Source organism: Trichomycterus rosablanca, chromosome 3 (assembly GCF_030014385.1).
Source record: "Trichomycterus rosablanca isolate fTriRos1 chromosome 3, fTriRos1.hap1, whole genome shotgun sequence".
Lineage (NCBI taxonomy): Eukaryota > Metazoa > Chordata > Actinopteri > Siluriformes > Trichomycteridae > Trichomycterus > Trichomycterus rosablanca.
In genome coordinates, this window is record NC_085990.1 from 40,566,178 (window position 1) to 40,588,112 (window position 21,935).

A 21,935-nucleotide genomic window follows, 5' to 3' on the forward strand; every position below is an offset into this window, starting at 1 on the left:
GTAGTGAGAGCGAGTTTCCATTCATCACTCTCGCTTTGTACTGCACGGGTAAGAAAAAGATCTGGAACTTCCTTCTCAATTTAAATTAATGGTCAGCTGTTAGAAATAAATTGAAATGACATTTGTAACTGACAATATTAATCAGTAAGTTACTTTTTTGTTGCATATCAGTCAGTGATTAACCCTAAGTACAGTAAAAATGAAACAAGCAAAACCAACTGAATACTCACGATTTTCAGTGATGATTACCTCACACATCTCCTTTAGTCGAGTAATGAGCAGCTGATCAGCCACGACCAGCACATTGCACATAAATTCTACGCTGAGAGACTCTGTCACAGATACAGTGGCATATTTATTTACTGTTATACACATCACCATGTCAATGGTTCATCACACCTAATTGCAGTACAAAAACATACCTCTGACCGTGGGAGACTCATCTGTGTAGATGTACTCCAAGATGACCTGCAAGACTTTGGCACTAGTGGGCATCTCCAGGGCAGTACAGCTGGTGGACTGTAATAAGCAGAATATATTTACATGAATTAGAAGCCGAGGCACTGAACTAAAATATTCAGTTAGATGTTTTATAGAGAATATGTTCTACTATAACTATTGCCTGTGTTCATACCTCTATCCAAGGATTCCCCAACATGCTGTTAAAATACTCTGCAAGACAAAAGAAATGTACTGATAAAAATATGGCACAATGTGTTGTTTACCTAAATGTTATACCAGTTTTCGACATTTTTGAAGATGGTAAGGTTAAAGAAATAAAGACAGTAAAAATGGACAGTAAAAATAAACAAGAGTATACTGCTAAACAGATTTCACACAACATAAAAATAATTTTTATAGGAGCACAAAATGCACACAGCACTCAGGCAGTCAGATCTACTTCCTTTTCCTATGAAAGACCTAATATGCTAAATGTCCAGTCACACAAGCTTGTGTTTATATGCAAAACTCAGTGCATTTAGTTATTTCAGTAGGATTTGTGGCACTAATGCAATCAACCCACAAATTTGAGGCAACGACCAAAAGTGCAGCTTTTTTGCTGTATTTACCCCTGAAAGAAAAAATGTAGCAACATGACTGCCAATTGTTTAGGAGGCTAAATCAGATAGATCAGGATGTACATGTCTACCTGAAAACCTCCAGCATCAGCCTAAACATGCCCACTTTGCAAAGGAACATGAATGGCTTTAGGCTATTAAAAAAATAAAAATAAAAATGCTGGCATCTTCCAAAAAAATGTTAGTGCCAGTGCCAGGTCTGAATAAAATAACTCAGATATGAGGACCAGCATGATTCATGGTGGCAATCCAAAAAACTTCAGTGGCCTGCCCTTCAGCAAAGCAATTTGCATTCAGCATAATGCAAATTAGTAAGTCTTCCATTCTGTGATTGGCCAATCAACAATAACCATAACCACCAATAAACAACCCCTACAATAAAAAGTAAACATGAAATCTGGCCTAATCGTAAGCCAGAGGTTTTCAAACATGGTCATTAGCACATCATAGCCTCATTAGCTTACATTATTTATCACATTCGTAGCTCTTCTTATGTGGAGCTACGTTTAGCTTCGGTTATTTCTCACATTTACAGCTCCTCTCATGTTTTGTTTGTTTTTTAGGATTTTAACGTCGTTTTACACTTTGGTTACATTCATGACAGGAACGGTAGTTACTCACTACACAAGATTCATCAGTTCACACAAGGTTATATCGAACACAGTCATGGACAATTTAGTATCTCCAATTTTACTTGCATGTCTTTGGACTGTGGGAGGAAACCGGAGCACCCGGAGGAAACCCACGCAGACATGAGAGAACATGCAAACTCCACCCAGAAAGGACCCGGACCGCCCCACCTGGGGATCGAACCCAGGACCTTCTTGCTGTGAGGTGACAGTGATACCCACTTAGCCACCGTGTCGCCCACTCCTCTCATATGAAGAGATGAACATTGAGAAACAAATGTTGAACAACACTGAAACATTGTTCAATATTCGTTTCCCAATTTTGACCAATTTCCCCAAAACAAAGGAAACATACTGAATACTAGAACAATAAAATAACTTACCAAGTCGTGCACACAGAACACATTTGTGACAAGGGAAGTCCTTTCCATCATCAGATCTTAGAGTGACGTCACACAGGTAGGGGCTGAGAGATAAAAGAGCACAGCCATAACCAAAATGCAAAAAGTGCACACTAGCAGAAGGTAAAATATCATTACAATTATTGAATCATTTTGCATAAAATCATTTACCACTTCTTTTGGGAGAATCTTAGTCTGTTGCCAGTCTTTTTTTGCACAACACAAATCTGCCCATTTTCATACTTCACTCCATCAAGCCTGTGAGTCAATAAAACAAATGCAACCTATTAAATACAATACAAATTTAATGCATATATTAATCCTCATTAAACTCTTTTGCCTGATCGGCATTTTAGCCAATCCACCCACTAGCAACTATACTTCCTGCACCACTTTGCCGCCCCAAATACATACTTTTTAAAAAATTAAATTAACTAGTAAATTTGCTTCAGCCAGCTAGCTTGCTATGTCTAACTGCGAACTTTAAATAAAACATAGTTAGCAAGACTGCTTGACACCGTAACTTTCTTTTATTAAACTATTTAAATAAAATGCCCGGCGTTTTCAGCTGCACCAGATTTAATAACCCTGACCAATATTAAGTGGTTAATAAAAATAAATGATACATGAATATATAATGTTCGTACTGAGTGTTCTGTTTTAATATTTAACAACCTACTTAAACAAATATCATTTTTCTGGCATTACTATAGGTTGTAGATTTTGCAACATTATGAAAATGTGGACAAGCAATACAATAGCATGCCTGTGACTAGCTTATTGTATATATAGGGCAGTGGTAGCTCAGCGGTTAAGGCACTGGTTAAGGTTGCCGGTTCAAGCCCAAACGCCAATAAGAGGCCACTGTTGGGCTCCTGAGCACGGCCCTCAATTGCTCAAATTGTATTCGGTCATAATTGTACCTCGATTTGGGTTAAAGGCGTCTGCTTAATGCTGCAAATTTAAATGTAAATATCAGATGGTCTAAAGAAAAGTGTCTTAGACTCATACTTATATTTGGCCTGGATCAATATTATGTTTTCTGCAGCTATGGAATTATAATACCATTAATGCTGGATGCAGCCTATTGTTAAAAAAAAAAGAAAAAGGTCAGCCTATGCAAAAAATTGCTAATGCGGCATTAGTGTTGCAGCGAATGCAAGAAAAAATACAAAAGTTTGACTTAAGGTCTAAAAATATGAAGTTTGACTTAAGTTTGGTCTAAAAATATGCTAATTACAAAGCTTTAAAAACCTACCTTGCAGAAAGACTACCCAAGCCCAACTTCTTGGCCACTACTTGCAACATCTTCACTGGATTGTAGTTAGGCTCGCTAGCACTGCCACCCTTGCCCTTCTTTCCAGACTTGGCATTTTTGCTCATTGACTTGTCCACCTTACTGTGAACTGCAGCAGGCAGGGAGCGGTAAATCTCCAGAGCAGAGCGGCTGTTAAGGTTTAGCTCCTGTAGGCTGTGCATTAGCTGCTGCTGTTGCTCCTGATCAGGGCGGTTGCTGAGGCGTGGGATAGCTGGTCTGGCACCGTGCACCAGCAGCTCACATGAGTCTGTGTAGATGAATTGTAGTGCCTGCTCCAGCATCTCAGGAGCGACTTTCTCCAAAACCAGGAGATCGCAGCCCACAGCATCCACACTCCTCTGTACCTCAATATCTACTTTGTCCCCTTGTTCTACTCCTGGCTGTAAAAGCTTGCGGAAGAATTCAGAACGCATTGACAAGATGTATTTGTGAACGGGAAAGACACGATCACCAGCCTGAAGAGTCACATCATGGATGTTGTCCGTCTCATCGGCTTCAGCCAGAATCTGCTTGAAATGCTGTGTGAATGAAGAGGCTGAAACACTGGGCACTTCATATATGCTGTGGACAAAATGGCCAAAAGTTATTTTAAATTTTTATGTATTACAAAGTATGTCATAAAAATGAGTTTTAACTAGCTAATGAACTACAAAATGCATTATTTTATAAATCTTTACCAAGGCGGAATAATAAATAATGTTAATTTAAACAGGTAGGTAAATCTTATCATTTGAGTCCATTGCTAGCTATCTAGAATAGCGTTTCTCATCCTTTACCAATCACAGAATCCTTTAAAATGATGTAAACTTTCGAGTCACCCTTTAGACTACTTGGTGATTATAGCATTTCTGGTCTGCTTAGACAACTCTCTCGTCCTTGCCATTGTGAACAAGAAACACTGGAATGTTTATATAGGTCCAAGCAGTTTTACTAAACACTTTATTACAGGAGATATTTTACATGATGTACTAAACATTCAGGGATGCCAGTCATGTTAACCAGAACTGTATACACACACAGTCTTTAAAAGAAGGGGTGGGGTAAATGTGACTTACTATCAATTGGAAACCTGAGCCTGAGACAATGCATATCTCCACCCTATTCTGGTTGGGATTGATTAGAGGCAGACATGGAGCTCTGGGTCCACAGCCCTCAGTTGCTTCCTGTACTTGTTCTAAATGCAAGTTATGCTCGGAAAACTCTAAGAATAATTAGGTAGCTAGCCTCCTTTGTTTTCTCTGACACTTTTGCACATTTTATCACTGCTTGCTCTTTTAGGTTGTATTGACTTTTTCAAACGAATAAAATACTCTGCATCCCTACTGTCTAGTGATAAATGATTGGTCAAAATAATCTGAGATTCCTGGATGAGCACATGATCACACTGGTCTAGTTAAAGAAGTATGAATATTATTAGTTTTTTGCAAAGGTACCTGGTTTTGGGATCAGATTGCAGCACCCCAAAGTTACGACCCTTGGAGTCCATGGTGATGCTGACAGCTCGGTGGATGTATGGGAGCTTTTCCAGACGAATACGTTCATACGCACCTCCACTCTCAGAATGCCCACATATCTCTGGCAACAGCACATCAAGTACAAACAAAATAATTTTAAAAGACCTGCAGGTTACGTTTTGTAAAATCTGCACATAACATGTATAAAATGTATTTATGACTTACCTTTTTTCTCTGTACCCTTCTTGTACTGATCTAGCCACTGCCCACTGAAGCCCTCACCATCCTGTGTAGCAAATAACATTTTGCTCTTGCTAAGAGCAATGTCAGACATGAAGACCTGTCGTCCATAAGCCCACCTACACTGCCTCAAAAAGGTGCCACCAGAGCGCCAGCAAAACACCTAGAGTTGATGGGGGTGAGGGAGAGAGATAAATATGAATTCTTACACCCAGTATTTTTGCTAATTTCAAATTTAAATGCATGTTCATTAAAAATTGGAATTGAAATAAACTGCATGCAACTGAGTTGTATTACTTGTTAGCAAATCTGAGGAAACACACAATATGTCTTAGCTGACTGACCACATGTGGAATAATTTTATCTATATGTGGATTTTAACACATATGCTTGTTTGTGGCTTTTTGGGGAGTACACCTCATTACAAACTGACACTCACCCTTCCAGCTTCATCCAGAGCTAGAATGGTTATCTTCTCACCCCCACTTTCATTTAGGAGTTGAGGGTCAACACGATGGTCCAAGCAGCCTCCACTCACAAGAACCTTTTTAAAATTCAGCTGCCTATAAAATAAAGGATTTTAAGAACCAAATGTTACATCAACCAGAGTTTTTTAAATTCACAAGGTATTGCTAAAGTACTCTGAGAGAAACACATCACCCACACTTAAGTCTGAGAGAAATCTAACAACACTTAAGTTTTCTTTTTCCGGATACTGTACTTACTTGGGGCGGCACGGTGGCTCAGTGGGTAGCACTGTCGCCTCACAGCAAGAAGGACCTGGACCTGGGTTTGATCCCCAGGCGGGGCGTTCCGGGTCCTTTGTGTGCAGAGTTTGCATGTTCTCCCTGTGTCTGCGTGGGTTTCCTCCGGGAGCTCCGGTTTCCTCCCACAATCCAAAAACATGCAGTCAAGTTAACTGGAGACACTAAATTACTCGATAGGTGAATGGGTATGTGTATGTGTGTCTGCCCTTCGATGGACTGGTGCCCCGTCCAGGATGTTACTGTGTGCCTAGGATAGGCTCCAGCACCCCCCTTTCTACCCGACCTTAACTGGATAAGTGGTCAAGAGAATGAGTGTGTGCATGAGTGAGTGAGTGAGTGAGTGAGTGAGTGAGTGAGTGAGTGAGTGAGTGAGAAAGTGTACTTACTTGGAGGCCATCTTCTTGCACTGGTAGTCAGCAAGCAAATAAATGTCACCCTTCTCTGTCAAACACACAGTAGCCCCATTACTGGCAGCAGCCATGGCGATAGTCACATCCTTGTGGTGTAAAGCAGACACCTGTCGGGGTGCAGTCACGCACTTTTCCCCATTTGGGTCCAGCAGGTAACCTGTGTGTGTGCACAAATTCAAAGCAAAACTCAATTGAGAAAGCACAGCAGTCTGTCACTATATGCTTGTAACTTTTATAGTGTTCATTTGTATTCCTGGGTAAGGTAAGCTTCTGGTTAAAGTGTATATTTTTTGCTGTAACTTGTTCTAGACTCTATCTTTGTAACTTTGATTATTAACATTGCTAGAATTGAAGTAGCATTTAAGTAGCATTTAACTATTGTTAAATAGTCTGTTGATGCATTAATCTGTGTTTTGCTGATTGGTTAAAGTGGCTTCAGGTGCCTTTTGTTAGAGGCCTAGGTGTGAATTGAGGGGCAGGGCTAAGCTTAGTATAAAATTAAATCTCCGCTACAGACGGTACCGTCTGTAGCGGCTGGTCTTCTCTATCACTAGGTTTTTTCTACTAATCTAAACTAACTTGGGTAAGTACTATCAGTCTCTGACATTGTTTAATCTATCAAACTTTTTCTCAGCATGTGCTACTCAATTATTCCTGTGCTTATATCTCACAGACCCTGCAGACATCAGAGGGCACATTATAGGAACAGCAACGCCAGCAACCTCATCTACCCCCAACTGTTGCAACAGTCTCAAACAGTGGTGGTAGGTGGGGTCTGGAACTGTCAATCAGCCGTCCAGAAAGCTGACTTTATCTCAGCTTTTGCACTTTCTCACAGCCTTGACTTCCTGGCACTGACTGAGACCTGGATCACCACCGAGAACTCAGCAACACCAGCAGCCTTATCCTCTGCCTACACCTTCTCTCATACACCGAGAGGATCTGGTAGGGGTGGTGGTACAGGTTTGCTCCTGACCAGGAAATGGCAATTCACTACTGTGAATGTTTCTCACCTTAACATTTCATCTTTTGAATTTCATGCTATTACTGTTACTTTTCCGATTACTCTTCATATCATTGTCATTTACAGACCACCTGGCACACTGGGAGACTTCATAGAAGAGCTGGATGTTCTTCTGAGTTTCTTCCCTTCAGATGGAACTCCTCTAACTCTTCTTGGTGACTTTAATCTCCCTACACTTCAGTCCTCCTGCCTTCTTCCTCTTCTTTCATCTTTCGACCTCCTCTTTAACCACAGCCCTCCGACACACAAAGGAGGCAATCTTCTGGACCTGGTCTTCAGCCGTCCAGCTTCTGTTCTGGACCTCACTGTCACCCCACTCCACCTCTCTGACCATCACTTTGTGTCCTTCTCTCTCTGTCTCCCAACTCTTCCTACCTCCAACCACACTTTCACCCTTACAACACGCCCCAATCTTCACTCTTTATCTTCCTCCCTGCTAATCTCCAACATCCTAACTTCACTACCTAACCCTGACATGCTTGCTACCCTTCCACTCAACTCCGCAACCAATACTCTACTCTCTTCTCTTTTAACATCCCTCGATCAGCTCTGTCCTCCTACCCTCAAACGAGGTAAACCTTCTCACCCTGCTCCTTGGCTTTCAGATGCACTGCGCAGCAACAGAAGAGAATTAAGGGCAGCTGAGAGAAAGTGGAGGAAATCTAAGCTCAGTGGTGATCTCCACTCCTACCACGATCTGCTGTCCAGGTTCTCATCTGACGTGACTGCTGCAAAAACATCTTTTTACAAAGCCAAGCTTGAACAATCTGCTGCTGACCCACGTAAGCTTCATGCTATATTTTCCTCTCTTTTAAACCCTCCTCCTCCTCCCCCTTCTGCCTCTCTCACTGCTACTGACTTTTCAACATTCTTTCAGGACAAGATCGACAAAATCAATCAATCCTTCTCTCCGACTGACCCACTTTCAACTGACCCTCAACCCACCAACACACTCACCAGCTTCACCCCACTCACCATGGATGAGGTTACACAGCTCCTCTCATCCAGCAATCCCACTACATGCGCACTTGACCCTATACCATCCACCATCCTCAAAGACATCTCACAGGACCTAATCCCCTTCATCACACCCATCATCAACAACTCCCTGACATCAGGTGTTGTCCCTACTGCATTTAAGAAGGCTCAGGTCATTCCCCTTCTTAAGAAACCTACACTAGACACTACAGACATCAACAACTACAGACCTGTCTCACTCCTCTCTTTTCTATCCAAAATTCTTGAACGTGCTGTCTATAACCAACTATCTGCCTTTCTCACTCAGAATGACCTCTACGATCCGTACCAGTCTGGCTTCAAGGCAGCGCATTCTACGGAAACAGCTCTTGTAGCGGTTACTGAGAAGCTTCATGCAGCCAAAGCAGCCAAACTGTCATCTGTCCTTATTCTTCTTGACCTCTCTGCAGCCTTCGACACAGTGAATCACAGCATTCTCCTGACCACTCTCTCCAACCTTGGAGTAACAGGTTCAGCATGGCAATGGATGGCCTCCTACCTGGAAGGGCGCTCCTACCAAGTGTCATGGAGGGGATCCATATCTCCCCCATGCACTCTCTCAACCGGTGTTCCTCAGGGCTCTGTACTTGGCCCACTTCTTTTCTCTATCTACACCCGCTCTCTGGGCAAGGTCATAGCCTCCCATGGCTTCTCCTACCACTCCTATGCAGATGACACTCAGCTCATTCTGTCATTTCCTCCTTCAGACACGCAAGTCTCAGCTCGCATCTCAGCATGTCTGCGAGATATCTCACAATGGATGTCAGCTCATCATCTGAAACTTAATCCCAGTAAGACAGAGATGTTGCTCATTCCTGGAGATCAGTCTCCAACCCAGGACCTAGTAATTTCTCTGGATGACTCCCAGATCAGACCATCTGATAAGGTAAGAAGTCTTGGTGTTGTCCTTGATAACCAGCTGACATTCTCTCCTCATATAGCCAACATGACAAGATCATGCCGGTTCCTCCTGTACAACATCAGGAAGATTCGTCCATTTCTCTCCAGGGAAGCTACCCAGATTCTGGTGCAATCACTTGTAATCTCACGGTTGGACTACTGCAACTCCCTCCTGGCTGGAGCTCCCATGTCCACGATTAAACCCTTACAGCTCATTCAAAATGCAGCTGCCCGTCTGGTTTTTAACCAACCTAAACACTGCCACATCACCCCACTTCTGCGTTCTCTTCACTGGCTTCCTGTAGCTGCACGCATTCAGTTTAAAACACTGACGCTCGCCTACAAAGCCAAAAATGGACCAGCCCCAAGCTACCTTCGTGGCCTTATCAAACCCCGCTCTGTACCACGCAACCTCCGAGCCTCTAGTCTCGCTCGACTTGAGCCCCCATCCAGGACTAAAGGAAGACAAGCATCAAGGCTGTTCTCTGTTCTAGCGCCGAAGTGGTGGAATGAACTTCCTCTGTCTGTCCGAACATCTGAGTCTCTTGCTGTCTTGAAAAAAAAACGATTAAAAACCCACCTTTTTACTAAACACTTAGGCTGACTTGTACTTATTTACTAACATTTTGTTCCATTCTTTTCCATTTTAAAAAAAAAACAAACAAAAAAAAAAAACAGCACTTTGGTTCTAACAGGTTTTAGCAGATTTGTGTTCTTTGACTGTTGTTTTCCTAAACTTGAGAAATGAAATGTTCACTATAGAAGCACTTCTGTAAGTCGCTCTGGATAAGAGCGTCTGCTAAATGCTGAAAATTTAAATGTAAATGTATATGCAGATAAGATTATCAGTTAACTATCAGTTAAAGTACTGATTCATAAAACAAATGTAAACACACATGTATAAACAGGTTGTGCTGCAAATGTTAAATGTATTTACACTATAATGTCTCATTGTTCTCATTCCTTTCCTACCTAGCTGGCCTCCATTCAGTCCCACAGTGTAAACTGCATCTCTGGTCCAGAGAACAGTGTGGAACCTTGCAGCAGCGACTCCAATCACGCTTCTTCCTTTTAAACACTTAGAAGTCACCTGCATCATGAAATGAGTCAAACAGCTATTTATTTATTCAGATGTTTTTTTTTTGCTGTGCTTACACAGTGGTTATAGTCACAGCAGGAAAGGTAGGTCATTCTCATATTTCAGTTTATAGTCCTTGTCAAGTGTTATTCTTTAAATGCACTCTTTCAGACTAATTTTTTCCAATTTTGTAAGTATTTAAAACAGTTAGTTTTTAATTGATTAAAACGAATATATGGCAGGTGTCACAGAGTGAAGGAGCTTCAAACAACGATTTCAAACTATTCAACACCACTTGCTCTTGTGTGCCAGGTAAGAGGTTTGCTAACCTGTTTGGGTACTTGGCTGGAAGTAGGTGGTGTTAGGCCCAGCTGATGGTAGGTGTTGAGCCCAAAAGTGTACACGTAGCCCTCTTCAGTCAAAACCACAGTGTGATCTCTGGCTGCAGCAACCTGGGTGCAGTGATGAGAAAGGAGACCCTCTACTACCCGAGGAACCTAAAACACAAAATCAATCATACTAGATAACCAGACAATAGCAGTAAAACAATGTAAATACTTTTATTTGCACACTACACAATTTGCTCACAGGTTCAACTATGTATCTACAGGATTCACTGGCCATTTTATGGATTACACCACTTGTATGTCTATTTGTCGTTCTGTAGGTTTTTACACTGAAGTGTAGCAGGTGCAGGAGTGTTACTGGGATTTTTAATCACCTTGATGTTAATGCTAGGAGAAGAATAGTGATTTAATCTAAATATTATGGCAGCAGCACCCTTTGATCAGACATTGCCCACTAATGAAATACCAGTTTTAACATAAGTGTGCATAAAAAACTAAAATTGTTTTACTCTCCAACTGTACACCTACAATAAGCATGTGTTCCTAATAAAGAGAACAGTAAGTCTGTACAGTCAGTAATTGTCTCGCCACATTAACATGGCATCAATATGGTAGGAGTAATCCATAAAATGGTAACTAAATGTAAAAAAAAAAGGCAGGTGTACCTAATAAAATGGCCACTTGGTTTTACATTATGCCAGCATAATTATAAATTAATATTATAATACGCAAAATTCTGCAAGTGGCTGCGTAGCATTTAGATGAAGTCAATCCCTGACATGGGTAAACAATAACCAAAGCAAGCCGTGCATTTATGAGGCATAACATTAACTATGTAATGGCCTCCTTATTTTCTTTATAACCTTTTGTATTAAAAGTATGTATTTCAAATTAGAAATGAAAGATTTGCAGGATTATTAGACACTAAAATCAAGAGAGTCTCACCAAATATGTCTGTTCATCCCCATGTCCAAGACGTCCTCCCTGTCCATGGCCACAAGTGTAAACCTGGCCCTTCTGAGAAAGGAAAACTGAGTGAAATTTGCACACAACCACCTGTAAAAAAAGACACAAACACATAAATTATACATATACAGAAAGAAACTGACATTAGATGACATACACTATATAGACAAAAGTACTGGGGCAACCCTTCAAATTATTGAACTTACATGTTTTAGCCACAACTATTGCTAACATGTCTAATAAGTCAATTATATAATGGAGATTAAATGCTTCCAATTTTGCAGCAACAGTTTAGGGAAGGACATTTCCTGTTCCAGCATGACTGTGCCCCTGTGCACAAAGCAAGGTCTATAAAGACATGAAGAAAAGCTAGGTTTAAAAAACAAAACAAAAAAAACTCAAGTGGCCTACACTTACCTCAGCCCCACTAAACAGCTCTGAAATGAACTGGAACATCAGTTGAGTATTTTTTTTACCAACATCAGTGCCCAGCCATACAAATGCTTCTTTGCCTGAATGGGCACAAATTCACACCGACTACTACAAAGTTATGTGAGAAGCCTTTTCTGGAGTGTCTGTAAAGCAGTTTTTGAAAGTGGATTGCCAACAAGCTCATGGTCAGGTGTCCCAATACTTTTAGCCACATACTGTAGCTGTACAGATTGCCAGTTAAAAGCACGCAGGTGTGTTTGCACCAAGTGGCAAAGCAATTGCAATAGGGAATTGGTTGAAAACTTCAGCAAAGAGGCACAGTGATTTTCATTTTGTTTTAGGTTATACAGCATTTTACAGAATAGTTGTTCCAAATTACAGCCCTGAAAATAACCATGGAATCAATCGAGCACCTTTAAAGTGTCTTCACAAGAGCTGTGTTTTGACCTTTACAACATTGGAATTCATGACAGAAGTGCCATTTAGAAATCAATTGTATTGACGGCACAACTTAATTTGAAGTTTAGAAAACCTGGACCTCTAAGAAATGATAAGAAGTAATATGGTCCAATAAGTGACAATTTTACAACTTTTGGATGATTTTCGGGAAGCCAAAGAACCCATGTGTGCTTCAAACTGTTAATAAATTGGGGACACAGAGAATTACCTTATGTAAAATGTATGGTGCATGGTGTAAATCATGCAACAAAGGAAGAAAAATATCACAGAACCAGGTGCACCATGTGGTCTCAACACTTGGTCTAAAGGCCCTGCTCCTTAATAGTATTATGATTCTGTCCATCTTCATAATGTCATCAGAACAATACATTCTCCCAAGTACACTATCTGCCAAATCTTGCACTAAACAATGCTCTATTTTATTACCGTGGCTGCGAGTTCTAGTTTAAGAGCATGAACTCTTAAGAGGCATCCAGACAGACACTTTGTAAGGCAGCATGTAGCAGCTGTGGTCTTATTTAATATGTATGCTTGCTGGACTTTGGGTATGGAAAGACATGGCACTGTCCCCACAAGGTTATGCTTGCCTGCTGCGGTTCAGAGTACAGTAGAGGAAAGGAACCAATGCCAACCTCATAATTAATGCAAGACGCTCTTCAAAAGCAAAACAAGCAAAGAGATGTTCCGTAAAGCAACCCATGCACAGGGTAAAAGTGCTCCATACGCACGTACAGGCTCTCGTCACACACGCTGGGTTTATTGAATTTAGGCATGTTAATCATGAATTAATATTTAACTCTACGCACCTGCAGAACAGAAAGCTTGGTCACAGTGACCGGTCTTGCCATGTATGGGGCATCTGAGGTCTGATAAAAGTTTGGGGAACGTGATCTCCTACACACTTAGTATTGGAAAATGAATGCTCACAAAACACTGGGTCATTGACTTTTAGAAGGTAATAAGTAAATAGAAGATTTGAAAGTTGGAAAACAAGTGGCAGTGAAATATTTGTAAGCACTTATTAGAATTAATTAGAGATGGGACGATCGATCGGCTATGAATCGGTATCGGCCGATTTTTAATCAAAATATGCTATCGGCGATCGGCCGATATCTCCTAAAGTAGCCGATCCGATCGTGTGATATATAAAGATCATGTTAAGTTAACAGCTCAGTGCATTGATCCAGACGCCAACCATCACATCACCATTCATCAACCATCGTACAGAAACCACAGTGAAAGCTCTTCATGACCTAAAATAACATCATTAACTTTGTGCATCATACATACGATGTAATTTTGCTGATTGTAATATTTACTTTAAAAAGATAATTCAACCCGGTCACATCTGAGTCGATTCTATCAGCACGTTATATAAACTCCTGGTTCACTTTGGTAAATCGTATGCGGTTCTTACTTGTGATGTAGATGAGAACAGAAAATGTTAGAGCCAATCAGAGGCAAAAGTTTATTCATTAGCAAATTCGTTAGTTCAGGATCATCTGCTGAACTTTTAGCTCCTTAGACGGAACGAGTCTGACGGTCGGTTACAGATCTGTGGTAATAGCAGTTTAATTAAGCTTTTTAATTAAGCTTTTTAATGTAAGAGAGTCACACAGAATGTTCTGTAGTAGTTGGTGTTTATTTAAAACCACGACATTTAATTAATAACAGTAAACACGGAGAGATAACTGAGAAGAGAAACTTACGCTTCGCGAAAAATGAATCGACTCATGAATCACTTATAGCGATACTGTGAACAAAGCGTATCTTCTAAGGGCACACACACACAAACACACACACAAACACACACACACACACGCGCGCTGCTCCGGTTTATCTTCACTGTGAGGCTCTTTTTAAGTTTATTTATTTTATTTACTGCTAAACCCCCCCAACCCCCGATCGCAATCGGCTATCGGCCGATGTCCCTGAAAGGAGATCGCAAATCGGAATCGGTGCCAAAAACCCCGATCGGCACATCTCTAGAATTAATGCAAGCAATACATTACTGAATTTACATTTACATTTTCGACATTTAGCAGATGCTTTTATCCAAAGTAACTTACACTATACAGTCCAAGCAATTGAGGGTTAAGGGCCTTGCTTAAGGGCCCAACAATGGCAAACTGGTAGTGGTGGGGCTTGAACCAGCAACTTTTCAATTACTAGTTCTGTACATTAACCACTAGGCTACAACTGCCCTGGATAGCTAGCTTTAAGGGATTTAGAAAAGAATGAGGCTTCTAATCTAAATGAGATTACAGATGTGTGTTAAAAATCAATGGTTATGAACAATTTCTGTATTACTATAACACATTGCATATAAACGCACATATCTATAGCCAAAGCAAATGTCTCCACACAGCTGAAAAAGCCAGTTTATAGCTATTTAAAATGTTTTAACTACAATTTAAAGGCCTAAGCTCATATAATACGCACAATATTGGATGCCTTTTAAGAAAGCAGGGTATTGGGCAATTAGGTGGTGCAGTGGTGTAATGTGCTACACCACTGCACCACCACTGCAGAGATCTTGAGCTCTTGAATTTGAATCTCAGCTGTGCTATTAACCTAAGGGATGAATAGTTAATAAACAAGCAAAGACTGATACTGTTAAACATTGATCAAGTTTGCTAGTTGAAGTTTATATTTGATAATTGAAGGCTTAACCAGTTTTTTGTATGCGCTCATGAATTTATTTGCATGCTCCTAGTTTCTTAAAAATGTCAAGCCTGTCAAGACTTGACATCCAAGTTTGATTCTCAGAAGTGTCACTGGCCTGACCGGGACCTGAGACCGGATGGGGATTCATCTCCTTGCCAGTACTTCAGCAACTCTTACTAACTGAGCGAAGTGACAGAAAATAGTGTGCTCAGTCTATGTGTATGAATCTGTCTTTACACATGTTGAAGGAGGCATATGTCAGTATTGGACTCATGCTTGCCCAGCGTGGGTGTTATGCAGCAGACAGATGGGGCAAGAGGGTAAAAAAAAAAAAAGCAGCAAAAAATATTACCTGTTTAATATAGACCCCAGTTCTGGCAAACAAATCCACAATCTCAGGATGGTGTCTACTCTCCTGATTTCCATGTCCAAGACTAAAGTTTGTATTGTTACCCCAGGTGTATACTTCAGTAGGGTCTGATAAATGAGAGCAAAAAAAGATTAAACAACACCACCAAATATTAAAAGTTAAATATAATAAAGTTAAAGTTAATAAAGTCAATTAATATTAATCAATAAACATAATTGTGCATAAATGCAGAAATTGTATTCCATAAGTGGTCACTTGGGTGGCAGAGGGGTGAATTATGCTAGTTCACTACCACTGGGATTCAGGGTTTAAATCTCCAGTGGTACTACTGGCCAGACGGGCACCTACATACAGACATGACTGGCTATGTCGCGAGGCACTGCGATGGATTGGTGTCCAGTTTGGAGTGTGTTACTGCACTGCAGCAAGTGTATTTTTGTAAGTTATGTTTTTGCAGTATTAACTTTGGAACATCTAATTGTGGTGCTTAGGTGATGCAGCAGTCTAATACGTTAGCCTCTCACTCCTGACAATTAAGTTGGAGTCTCTGCTGTGCCACCAGTCTGGTTGGGCACTCAACAGACAACTGGATGAAACAGTAACTTTTACTGTCAGGGCATAGCATAACCCTGAATATGACGTTGGGGCTCTCTGGGATGCTATGGTGTATGGTGTATCTACTAAGACAAAAAATACAACTAACAAATTATGGTATACATTTCTCTTACCACTGTTTCGAAAGGCAACATGAGCTGGACGGTCCTTCATAGTAAGATCCAGAACAGACAGGCCCTCTTTGTCAGGAACAGCTAGTGAACCACCATGCTAAAACAGCAACAACACAATAGGCATTGAATATATTTAGTGCACCAAGTTGATGCCATCCCAATTTGTTAAAATGTAAGATAAAATCAGTCTTCAACAGATTTATGTTCCATTTGTCTTAGTGTCTTAGGACACCAATCTAAACTTACCTTGATGAGGGCAATGAGACAATGAATTTGCCCATAAAAAGCACTACGGTGTAGAGCTGTCCAGCCTGACTCCTTGTCTTTCAAAAGCAGGTCTGCACTCTTGCTGTCCAAAAGCCACTCAAGCAGGGCTCGTTTCCCCAGCGAAGCAGCAAGATGGAGTGCTGTACGACCGAACTCGTCCCTCAAAGAGGCAGCATTGTGGCAGTAAACAGATAGGAAGGCCTTCAGTTGTCTTTCGGAGCCACCCGTGAGAGCAGCCACAATCTCCTCCGCGTGGCGTGACGAGCGGCATTTTGGAGTACATTCTGGGATCATCACACTCATCGTACACCCTTTAACACAAATCCTAAGCACAGCCCCAAGCAACTGCTTTACCCCAACCTTAAATAAATTCCAAAATTATGAGTCAAGCCACAAGCCCTGAATGAAAGCTTGAAATCGCCAAAAAAGTGTTATGTAAAATAAAAAGTACCCTCTGTCTGAATTATGGGGTGCTAGAATTGTGCATGTGTTGATGTTCCACAGCACCCTAGCATCCCCAAGGTGAATGAAAACCTAGCCTCAGTCCACCATCTCAACAATGTGACACATGCTACACAGTGTTGGAAGAACTATTAATTCCATCAAAAAATAATAAAAATTTATCTCTTTCTTTTCTGTACAATATTTTACAAATATATTACGTTTATCAAAAATACTTTTGTGGTGTAGTTTAGTGTCTTATTGTGCAAAATATAACAAATTTGGCAACCTCCAAAATACAATCCATTCAAACAGTCCATCCAGTTTGAGGGGAAACACCCCTTCCCCCCAGAAACGTGTGATCTCTTAAGCCTCCATAATTGTAAATGTTACCTGCAAAAAGAAACAATCAATTAACATACAAATAAATTAATCTGATAACAAGTTTTAACTTTTCAATCCTCTATGTTGGACTGGTGCCCTGTCCAGGCTACACCTGGTCTGCACCCAGTGTTTCTGATGTGCCGCATCCCCAACCAAAATAACGCTACTTATAAAAATAAAATAAAAATGAATACACCCAATGAATCAGCCACAACATCAGTAAAGTAAATAACATTGATTATCTACCAGACCTTTTTATATCAGAAGATAATATATTGCATTTAGTCACAACTGTAAGTCACTTTGAATAAAAGCATCACTCTAAATGCCATTAACTAAAGTTTCCAGGGGCGGCACGGTGGCTAAGTGGGTAGCACTGTCGCCTCACAGCAAGAAGGTCCTGGGTTTGATCCTTAGGTGGGGCGGTCCGGGTCCTTTCTGTGTGGAGTTTGCATGTTCTCCCCATGTCTGTGTGGGTTTACTCCGGGTGCTCCGGGTTCTCCGGGTTCCTCCCACAGTCCAAAGACATGCAAGTGAGGTGAATTGGAGATACTAAATTGTCCATGACTGTGTTCGATATAACCTTGTGAACTGATGAATCTTGTGTAGTGAGTAACTATCATTCCTGTCATGAATGTAACCAAAGAGTGTAAAAAAACATGACGTTAAAATCCTAACAAACAAACAAACAAATAAAGTTTCCATATGAATTTTCATTCATACTATGTCTCACTGACACCTTGGCTTTCTGTGCAATTTTTCTATAGGAATGACCTACACTTTTAAACGGCCTTTTTTTTTTTTACCATTGCAGTACCAATATACCACTTTCAATCTTCTATATCCACCAGTGCAATATTGCATTTATGTGTAAAAAAGTACTTATGTCAACCTGGTCTAACACTGCTTTACAGACGCGGTTTATACACTTACAGGTGTATAGCATATACCTTAACCACTAAACTACAACTGCCCATGTAAAAGACAAAGTGAGAAACAAACAAATTTTATAAGTAACAAAATGTTGGACTCATCTAGGAATTGTTTGGTTTACCTCAATCTACTGCCATTGCTGCAAAACAGCTATAAAACAGCTATTAGTTATTAATCAGTGACTTTCTCTAAAATGTCTCTAAAATTGACATTAAACTAGTGCAAGCGACAGTTTGCTACCTGCTTTTTACTCTCCTGGCTGTAAAAACACAAAAAAGTTACACGTCACTGTTCATTTATTTTCTTATTTGAGTATTTAATTTCCTCAAGCAGTTACTTACACATCTCTGATCAGACTAAAAGTTCCCAAAGCAAGATTACAAATTCAAACAAAATTACAAAGAAAACACATTCCAATTTGCAATGAGCTGTTCTGTCCAGATGTACTAACCCAACAGTTACATACCAGTGTCACTAGCAGCTTGTAGTCAGTACTGGTATATTACCAAGGTTATTTAAAACCTTATGTAAAAATAAGCAAAAAGCCTGAGACAGAGGACAGACTGGTATTTCAGCTTAACCCTTTAGCACCATACAACGGTGTAACCCTTTACTTACAGCTAAATGTGCTGCATGCTTTTTATATCTGTACAAACCTTATTTCCAAAAAAGATTGTGACATTTTGTAAAACGCTAAAAATATGATGTATTAATTCTCTTGAACCTTTATTCAACTGACAGGGCAGGTTGTAGCCTAGAGGTTAAGGTACTGGACTAGTAATCAGAAGATCTCTGGTTCAAGCCCCACCACTGCCAGGTTGCTGCTGTTGGGCCCTTGAGCAAGGCCCTTAACCCTCAATTGCTCAGACTGTATACTGTCACACTACTGTAAGTCGCTTTGGATAAAGGCGTCTGCTAAATGCTGAAAATGTAAAACTGACAAATGCATAAAGATTTACACTGCTTTGGCTGCAGAAGTCCTTGCTGTATGGCCAATGACTTAAGTACACATCATAATATGTATACCTGATAAAACTGGCAAATGGGAATATGTAATATGAACAAATTACACTTAAATCTGGCATAATTACATAGTTTGAATGTAAAATAATATGCAGTCTTTCTTGCATATGTTGACGCTAACCTGGCGTGTTGCCTCTTTTTAGCTTGACATTAGCTACACTAGGTTTAAGCCTAATTTGTTAAAACGGACATATAAGTGACTAATGCCTTTGTATTTTAAACATTAGGTTTTCAAGTTAAAATCGGTTTTGTAAATCTATTTAATCTAAACGGCTGTTAACAGCTAAAATTATGCAAAGTAACCAGCTAATTCTTATTTTTCCAGTATGAACAGGCTGTGTCTCAAACAGCATATTCCTGAACTAAATAGTACGCAAAACAGTGACAATATAATGAATAGCTGAGTGCACTTGTCATACTATTTAGTCAGACTTATAAAGTATACAACACAACATAGCATACAGGTAAACTTTCTGTCCGAAACACACCCACAAGACAAACATTTCTTTTTCTTACCTGCTGCTAGACGAATGAGAAAGCATGCTTTGCGTTAGACACCGCACAACAACTCAAAAGACACATTTTACTAGATATATTTCTGTTTTTATCAATTTTCTGCACAGCTAAAGCTAGTGTAAGCTAGTCGGCAAAGACCTTAGCGGGCACAGCAGCATGAAACGAGCGGATTGGCAGTCAGAGTTCTGCTACGCCGATTTCTATTGGTCAGATCCCGCATTGACAGCTACGACTGCAGGCTGTTTGACAGCGAAGAGCTTAAGAGCGTGTTACGAAATATGCTGAGTCGGGAAACTTGAATTTTTTTCAAAATCGAATGACTAGGTTGCATTAAGTTGATATGCTCTCTGTAACGACCTCTCCTTCCATATGTAAGTCACTGATAATGCCCCCGTGTCCTCTCGATTACGTCAAGAACCTCGAGTGGGTTCTACCACTAGACAGTTAAACAACATTTAGATCAGAGCTCACCAGCTGCTATGTTTTTCAAATCTTCGTATTTATTGTTTTACAGATATTTGACCTCAATGTAACTGTTTATATCTTGAATATGTAAAATAATAAATCAATAGATAGAGGATAGTGTCATCAGCATAAAAATGAAATTTAGCATGTGGTACATTCTTATCCAAATTATTCATAATATATATAAATAATTTGGATAAGAATGTACCACATGCTAAATTTCATTTTTATGCTGATGACACCGTATTATATTGTGCTGCTCCGACAGTGCACAATGCTCTTGAAAAGCTTCAAGCAGCTTTTGATGTGGTTCAGTCCAATCTGTGTGACTTAAGACTTGTATTGAATGCTGAGAAATCAAAACTAATGTTATTTTATAATGCTAAGTCTAAATCGCAGGTCCTTCCGTCCATTGTTACTTTTCACGGCACTCAGATTGAGGTAGTGTCCCAGTATAAATACTTAGGTTTTATAATAGATGATGCGCTGACCTTTGCTCCCCATATCCATCAGCTGATGAAGAAATTAAAACTAAAGTTGGGTTTTTATTTTAGAATTAAATCATGTCTGTCTTTTGAGGCTAGAAAACGCCTTGTTGCTGCTTCATTTTTGTCCATCCTAGATTTTGGGGATGTAATTTATATGCATGCATCTTCACAGGTGTTGCATTTATTAGATTCTGTCTATCATGGGGCCTTACGTTTTATCACCAATCTTGAAGCTCGTACCCATCATTGTTTTCTGTATGCCTGCGTTGGGTAGACTGCGTTGTCCTCCCGCAGACTTTATCATTGGTATACACTTGTGTATAAGGCAGTTTTGGGTTTGCTACCATCTTATCTCCTGTTTTATATTGTAAATAAATCCACAGGGGGCTATTCTCTGCGCTCGGAAGATTTATTTTTATTAAAAATACCTAAAGTCCGATTTTAAAAATTGTTTGTTTTATGTATTGAAACGGATGTGTGTTGCTGCCATTCTTGTCCAGGTCTCTCTTTAAAAAGAGATTTTAAATCTCAATGAGAACTTCCTGGTTAAATAAAGGTTAATAAAAAATAAATAAATAAATAAATAAATGCAAGGTAGGAATTCAACATTCTCAGGGGCGGCACGGTGGCTCGGTGGGTAGCACTGTCACCTCATTGCAAGAAGGTCCTGGGTTCCATTCCTAGGTGAAGCGGTCCGGGTCCTTTCTGTGTGGAGTTTGCATGTTCTCCCCGTGTCTGCATGGGTTTCCTCCGGGAGCTCCGGTTTCCTCCCACAGTTTGTTAGTTTATTAGGATTTTAACAGCCACATGCATGACAGGAACGGTAGTTACTCATTACACCAGATTCATTAGTTCACACAAGGTTAGATTGAACACAGTCATGGACAATTTAGTATCTTCAATTTACCTCACTTGCATGTCTTTGGACTGTGGGAGGAACCCGGAGCACCCGGAGTAAACCCATGCAAACTCCACACAGAAAGGACCCGGACCGCCCCAACTGGGGATCGAACCCAGGACCTTCTTGCTGTGAGGCAACAGTGCTACCCACTTAGCCACCGTGCCACCCTTTCTGCCCACAGTCCAAAGACATGCAAGTGAGGTGAATTGGGGATACAAAATTGTCCATGAC

The 21,935-nt window shown here is 40.3% G+C and overlaps 1 protein-coding gene across 2 annotated transcripts in view; it reads right to left on the reverse strand.

Moving 5' to 3' along the window:
* Positions 1-20,062, reverse strand: part of ibtk (inhibitor of Bruton agammaglobulinemia tyrosine kinase) — a 29,660-nt gene extending 9,598 nt beyond the window's left edge. For both annotated transcript variants that reach the window (XM_062991305.1, XM_062991307.1), the window contains exons 1-17: positions 19,851-20,062; positions 16,533-17,387; positions 16,287-16,383; positions 15,541-15,665; positions 11,610-11,720; positions 10,647-10,814; positions 10,212-10,329; positions 6,275-6,455; positions 5,561-5,684; positions 5,107-5,284; positions 4,861-5,002; positions 3,368-3,988; positions 2,281-2,367; positions 2,092-2,174; positions 635-672; positions 423-519; positions 231-332 (exon numbers count right to left, since the gene is read on the reverse strand). In XM_062991305.1, the coding sequence (XP_062847375.1) occupies positions 231-332; positions 423-519; positions 635-672; positions 2,092-2,174; positions 2,281-2,367; positions 3,368-3,988; positions 4,861-5,002; positions 5,107-5,284; positions 5,561-5,684; positions 6,275-6,455; positions 10,212-10,329; positions 10,647-10,814; positions 11,610-11,720; positions 15,541-15,665; positions 16,287-16,383; positions 16,533-16,856 (2,596 nt within the window). In that variant the 5' untranslated portion in view covers positions 16,857-17,387; positions 19,851-20,062. The remainder of the gene's footprint in view (positions 1-230; positions 333-422; positions 520-634; positions 673-2,091; positions 2,175-2,280; positions 2,368-3,367; positions 3,989-4,860; positions 5,003-5,106; positions 5,285-5,560; positions 5,685-6,274; positions 6,456-10,211; positions 10,330-10,646; positions 10,815-11,609; positions 11,721-15,540; positions 15,666-16,286; positions 16,384-16,532; positions 17,388-19,850) is intronic.
* Between the last annotated feature and the right edge of the window lie 1,873 nt (positions 20,063-21,935).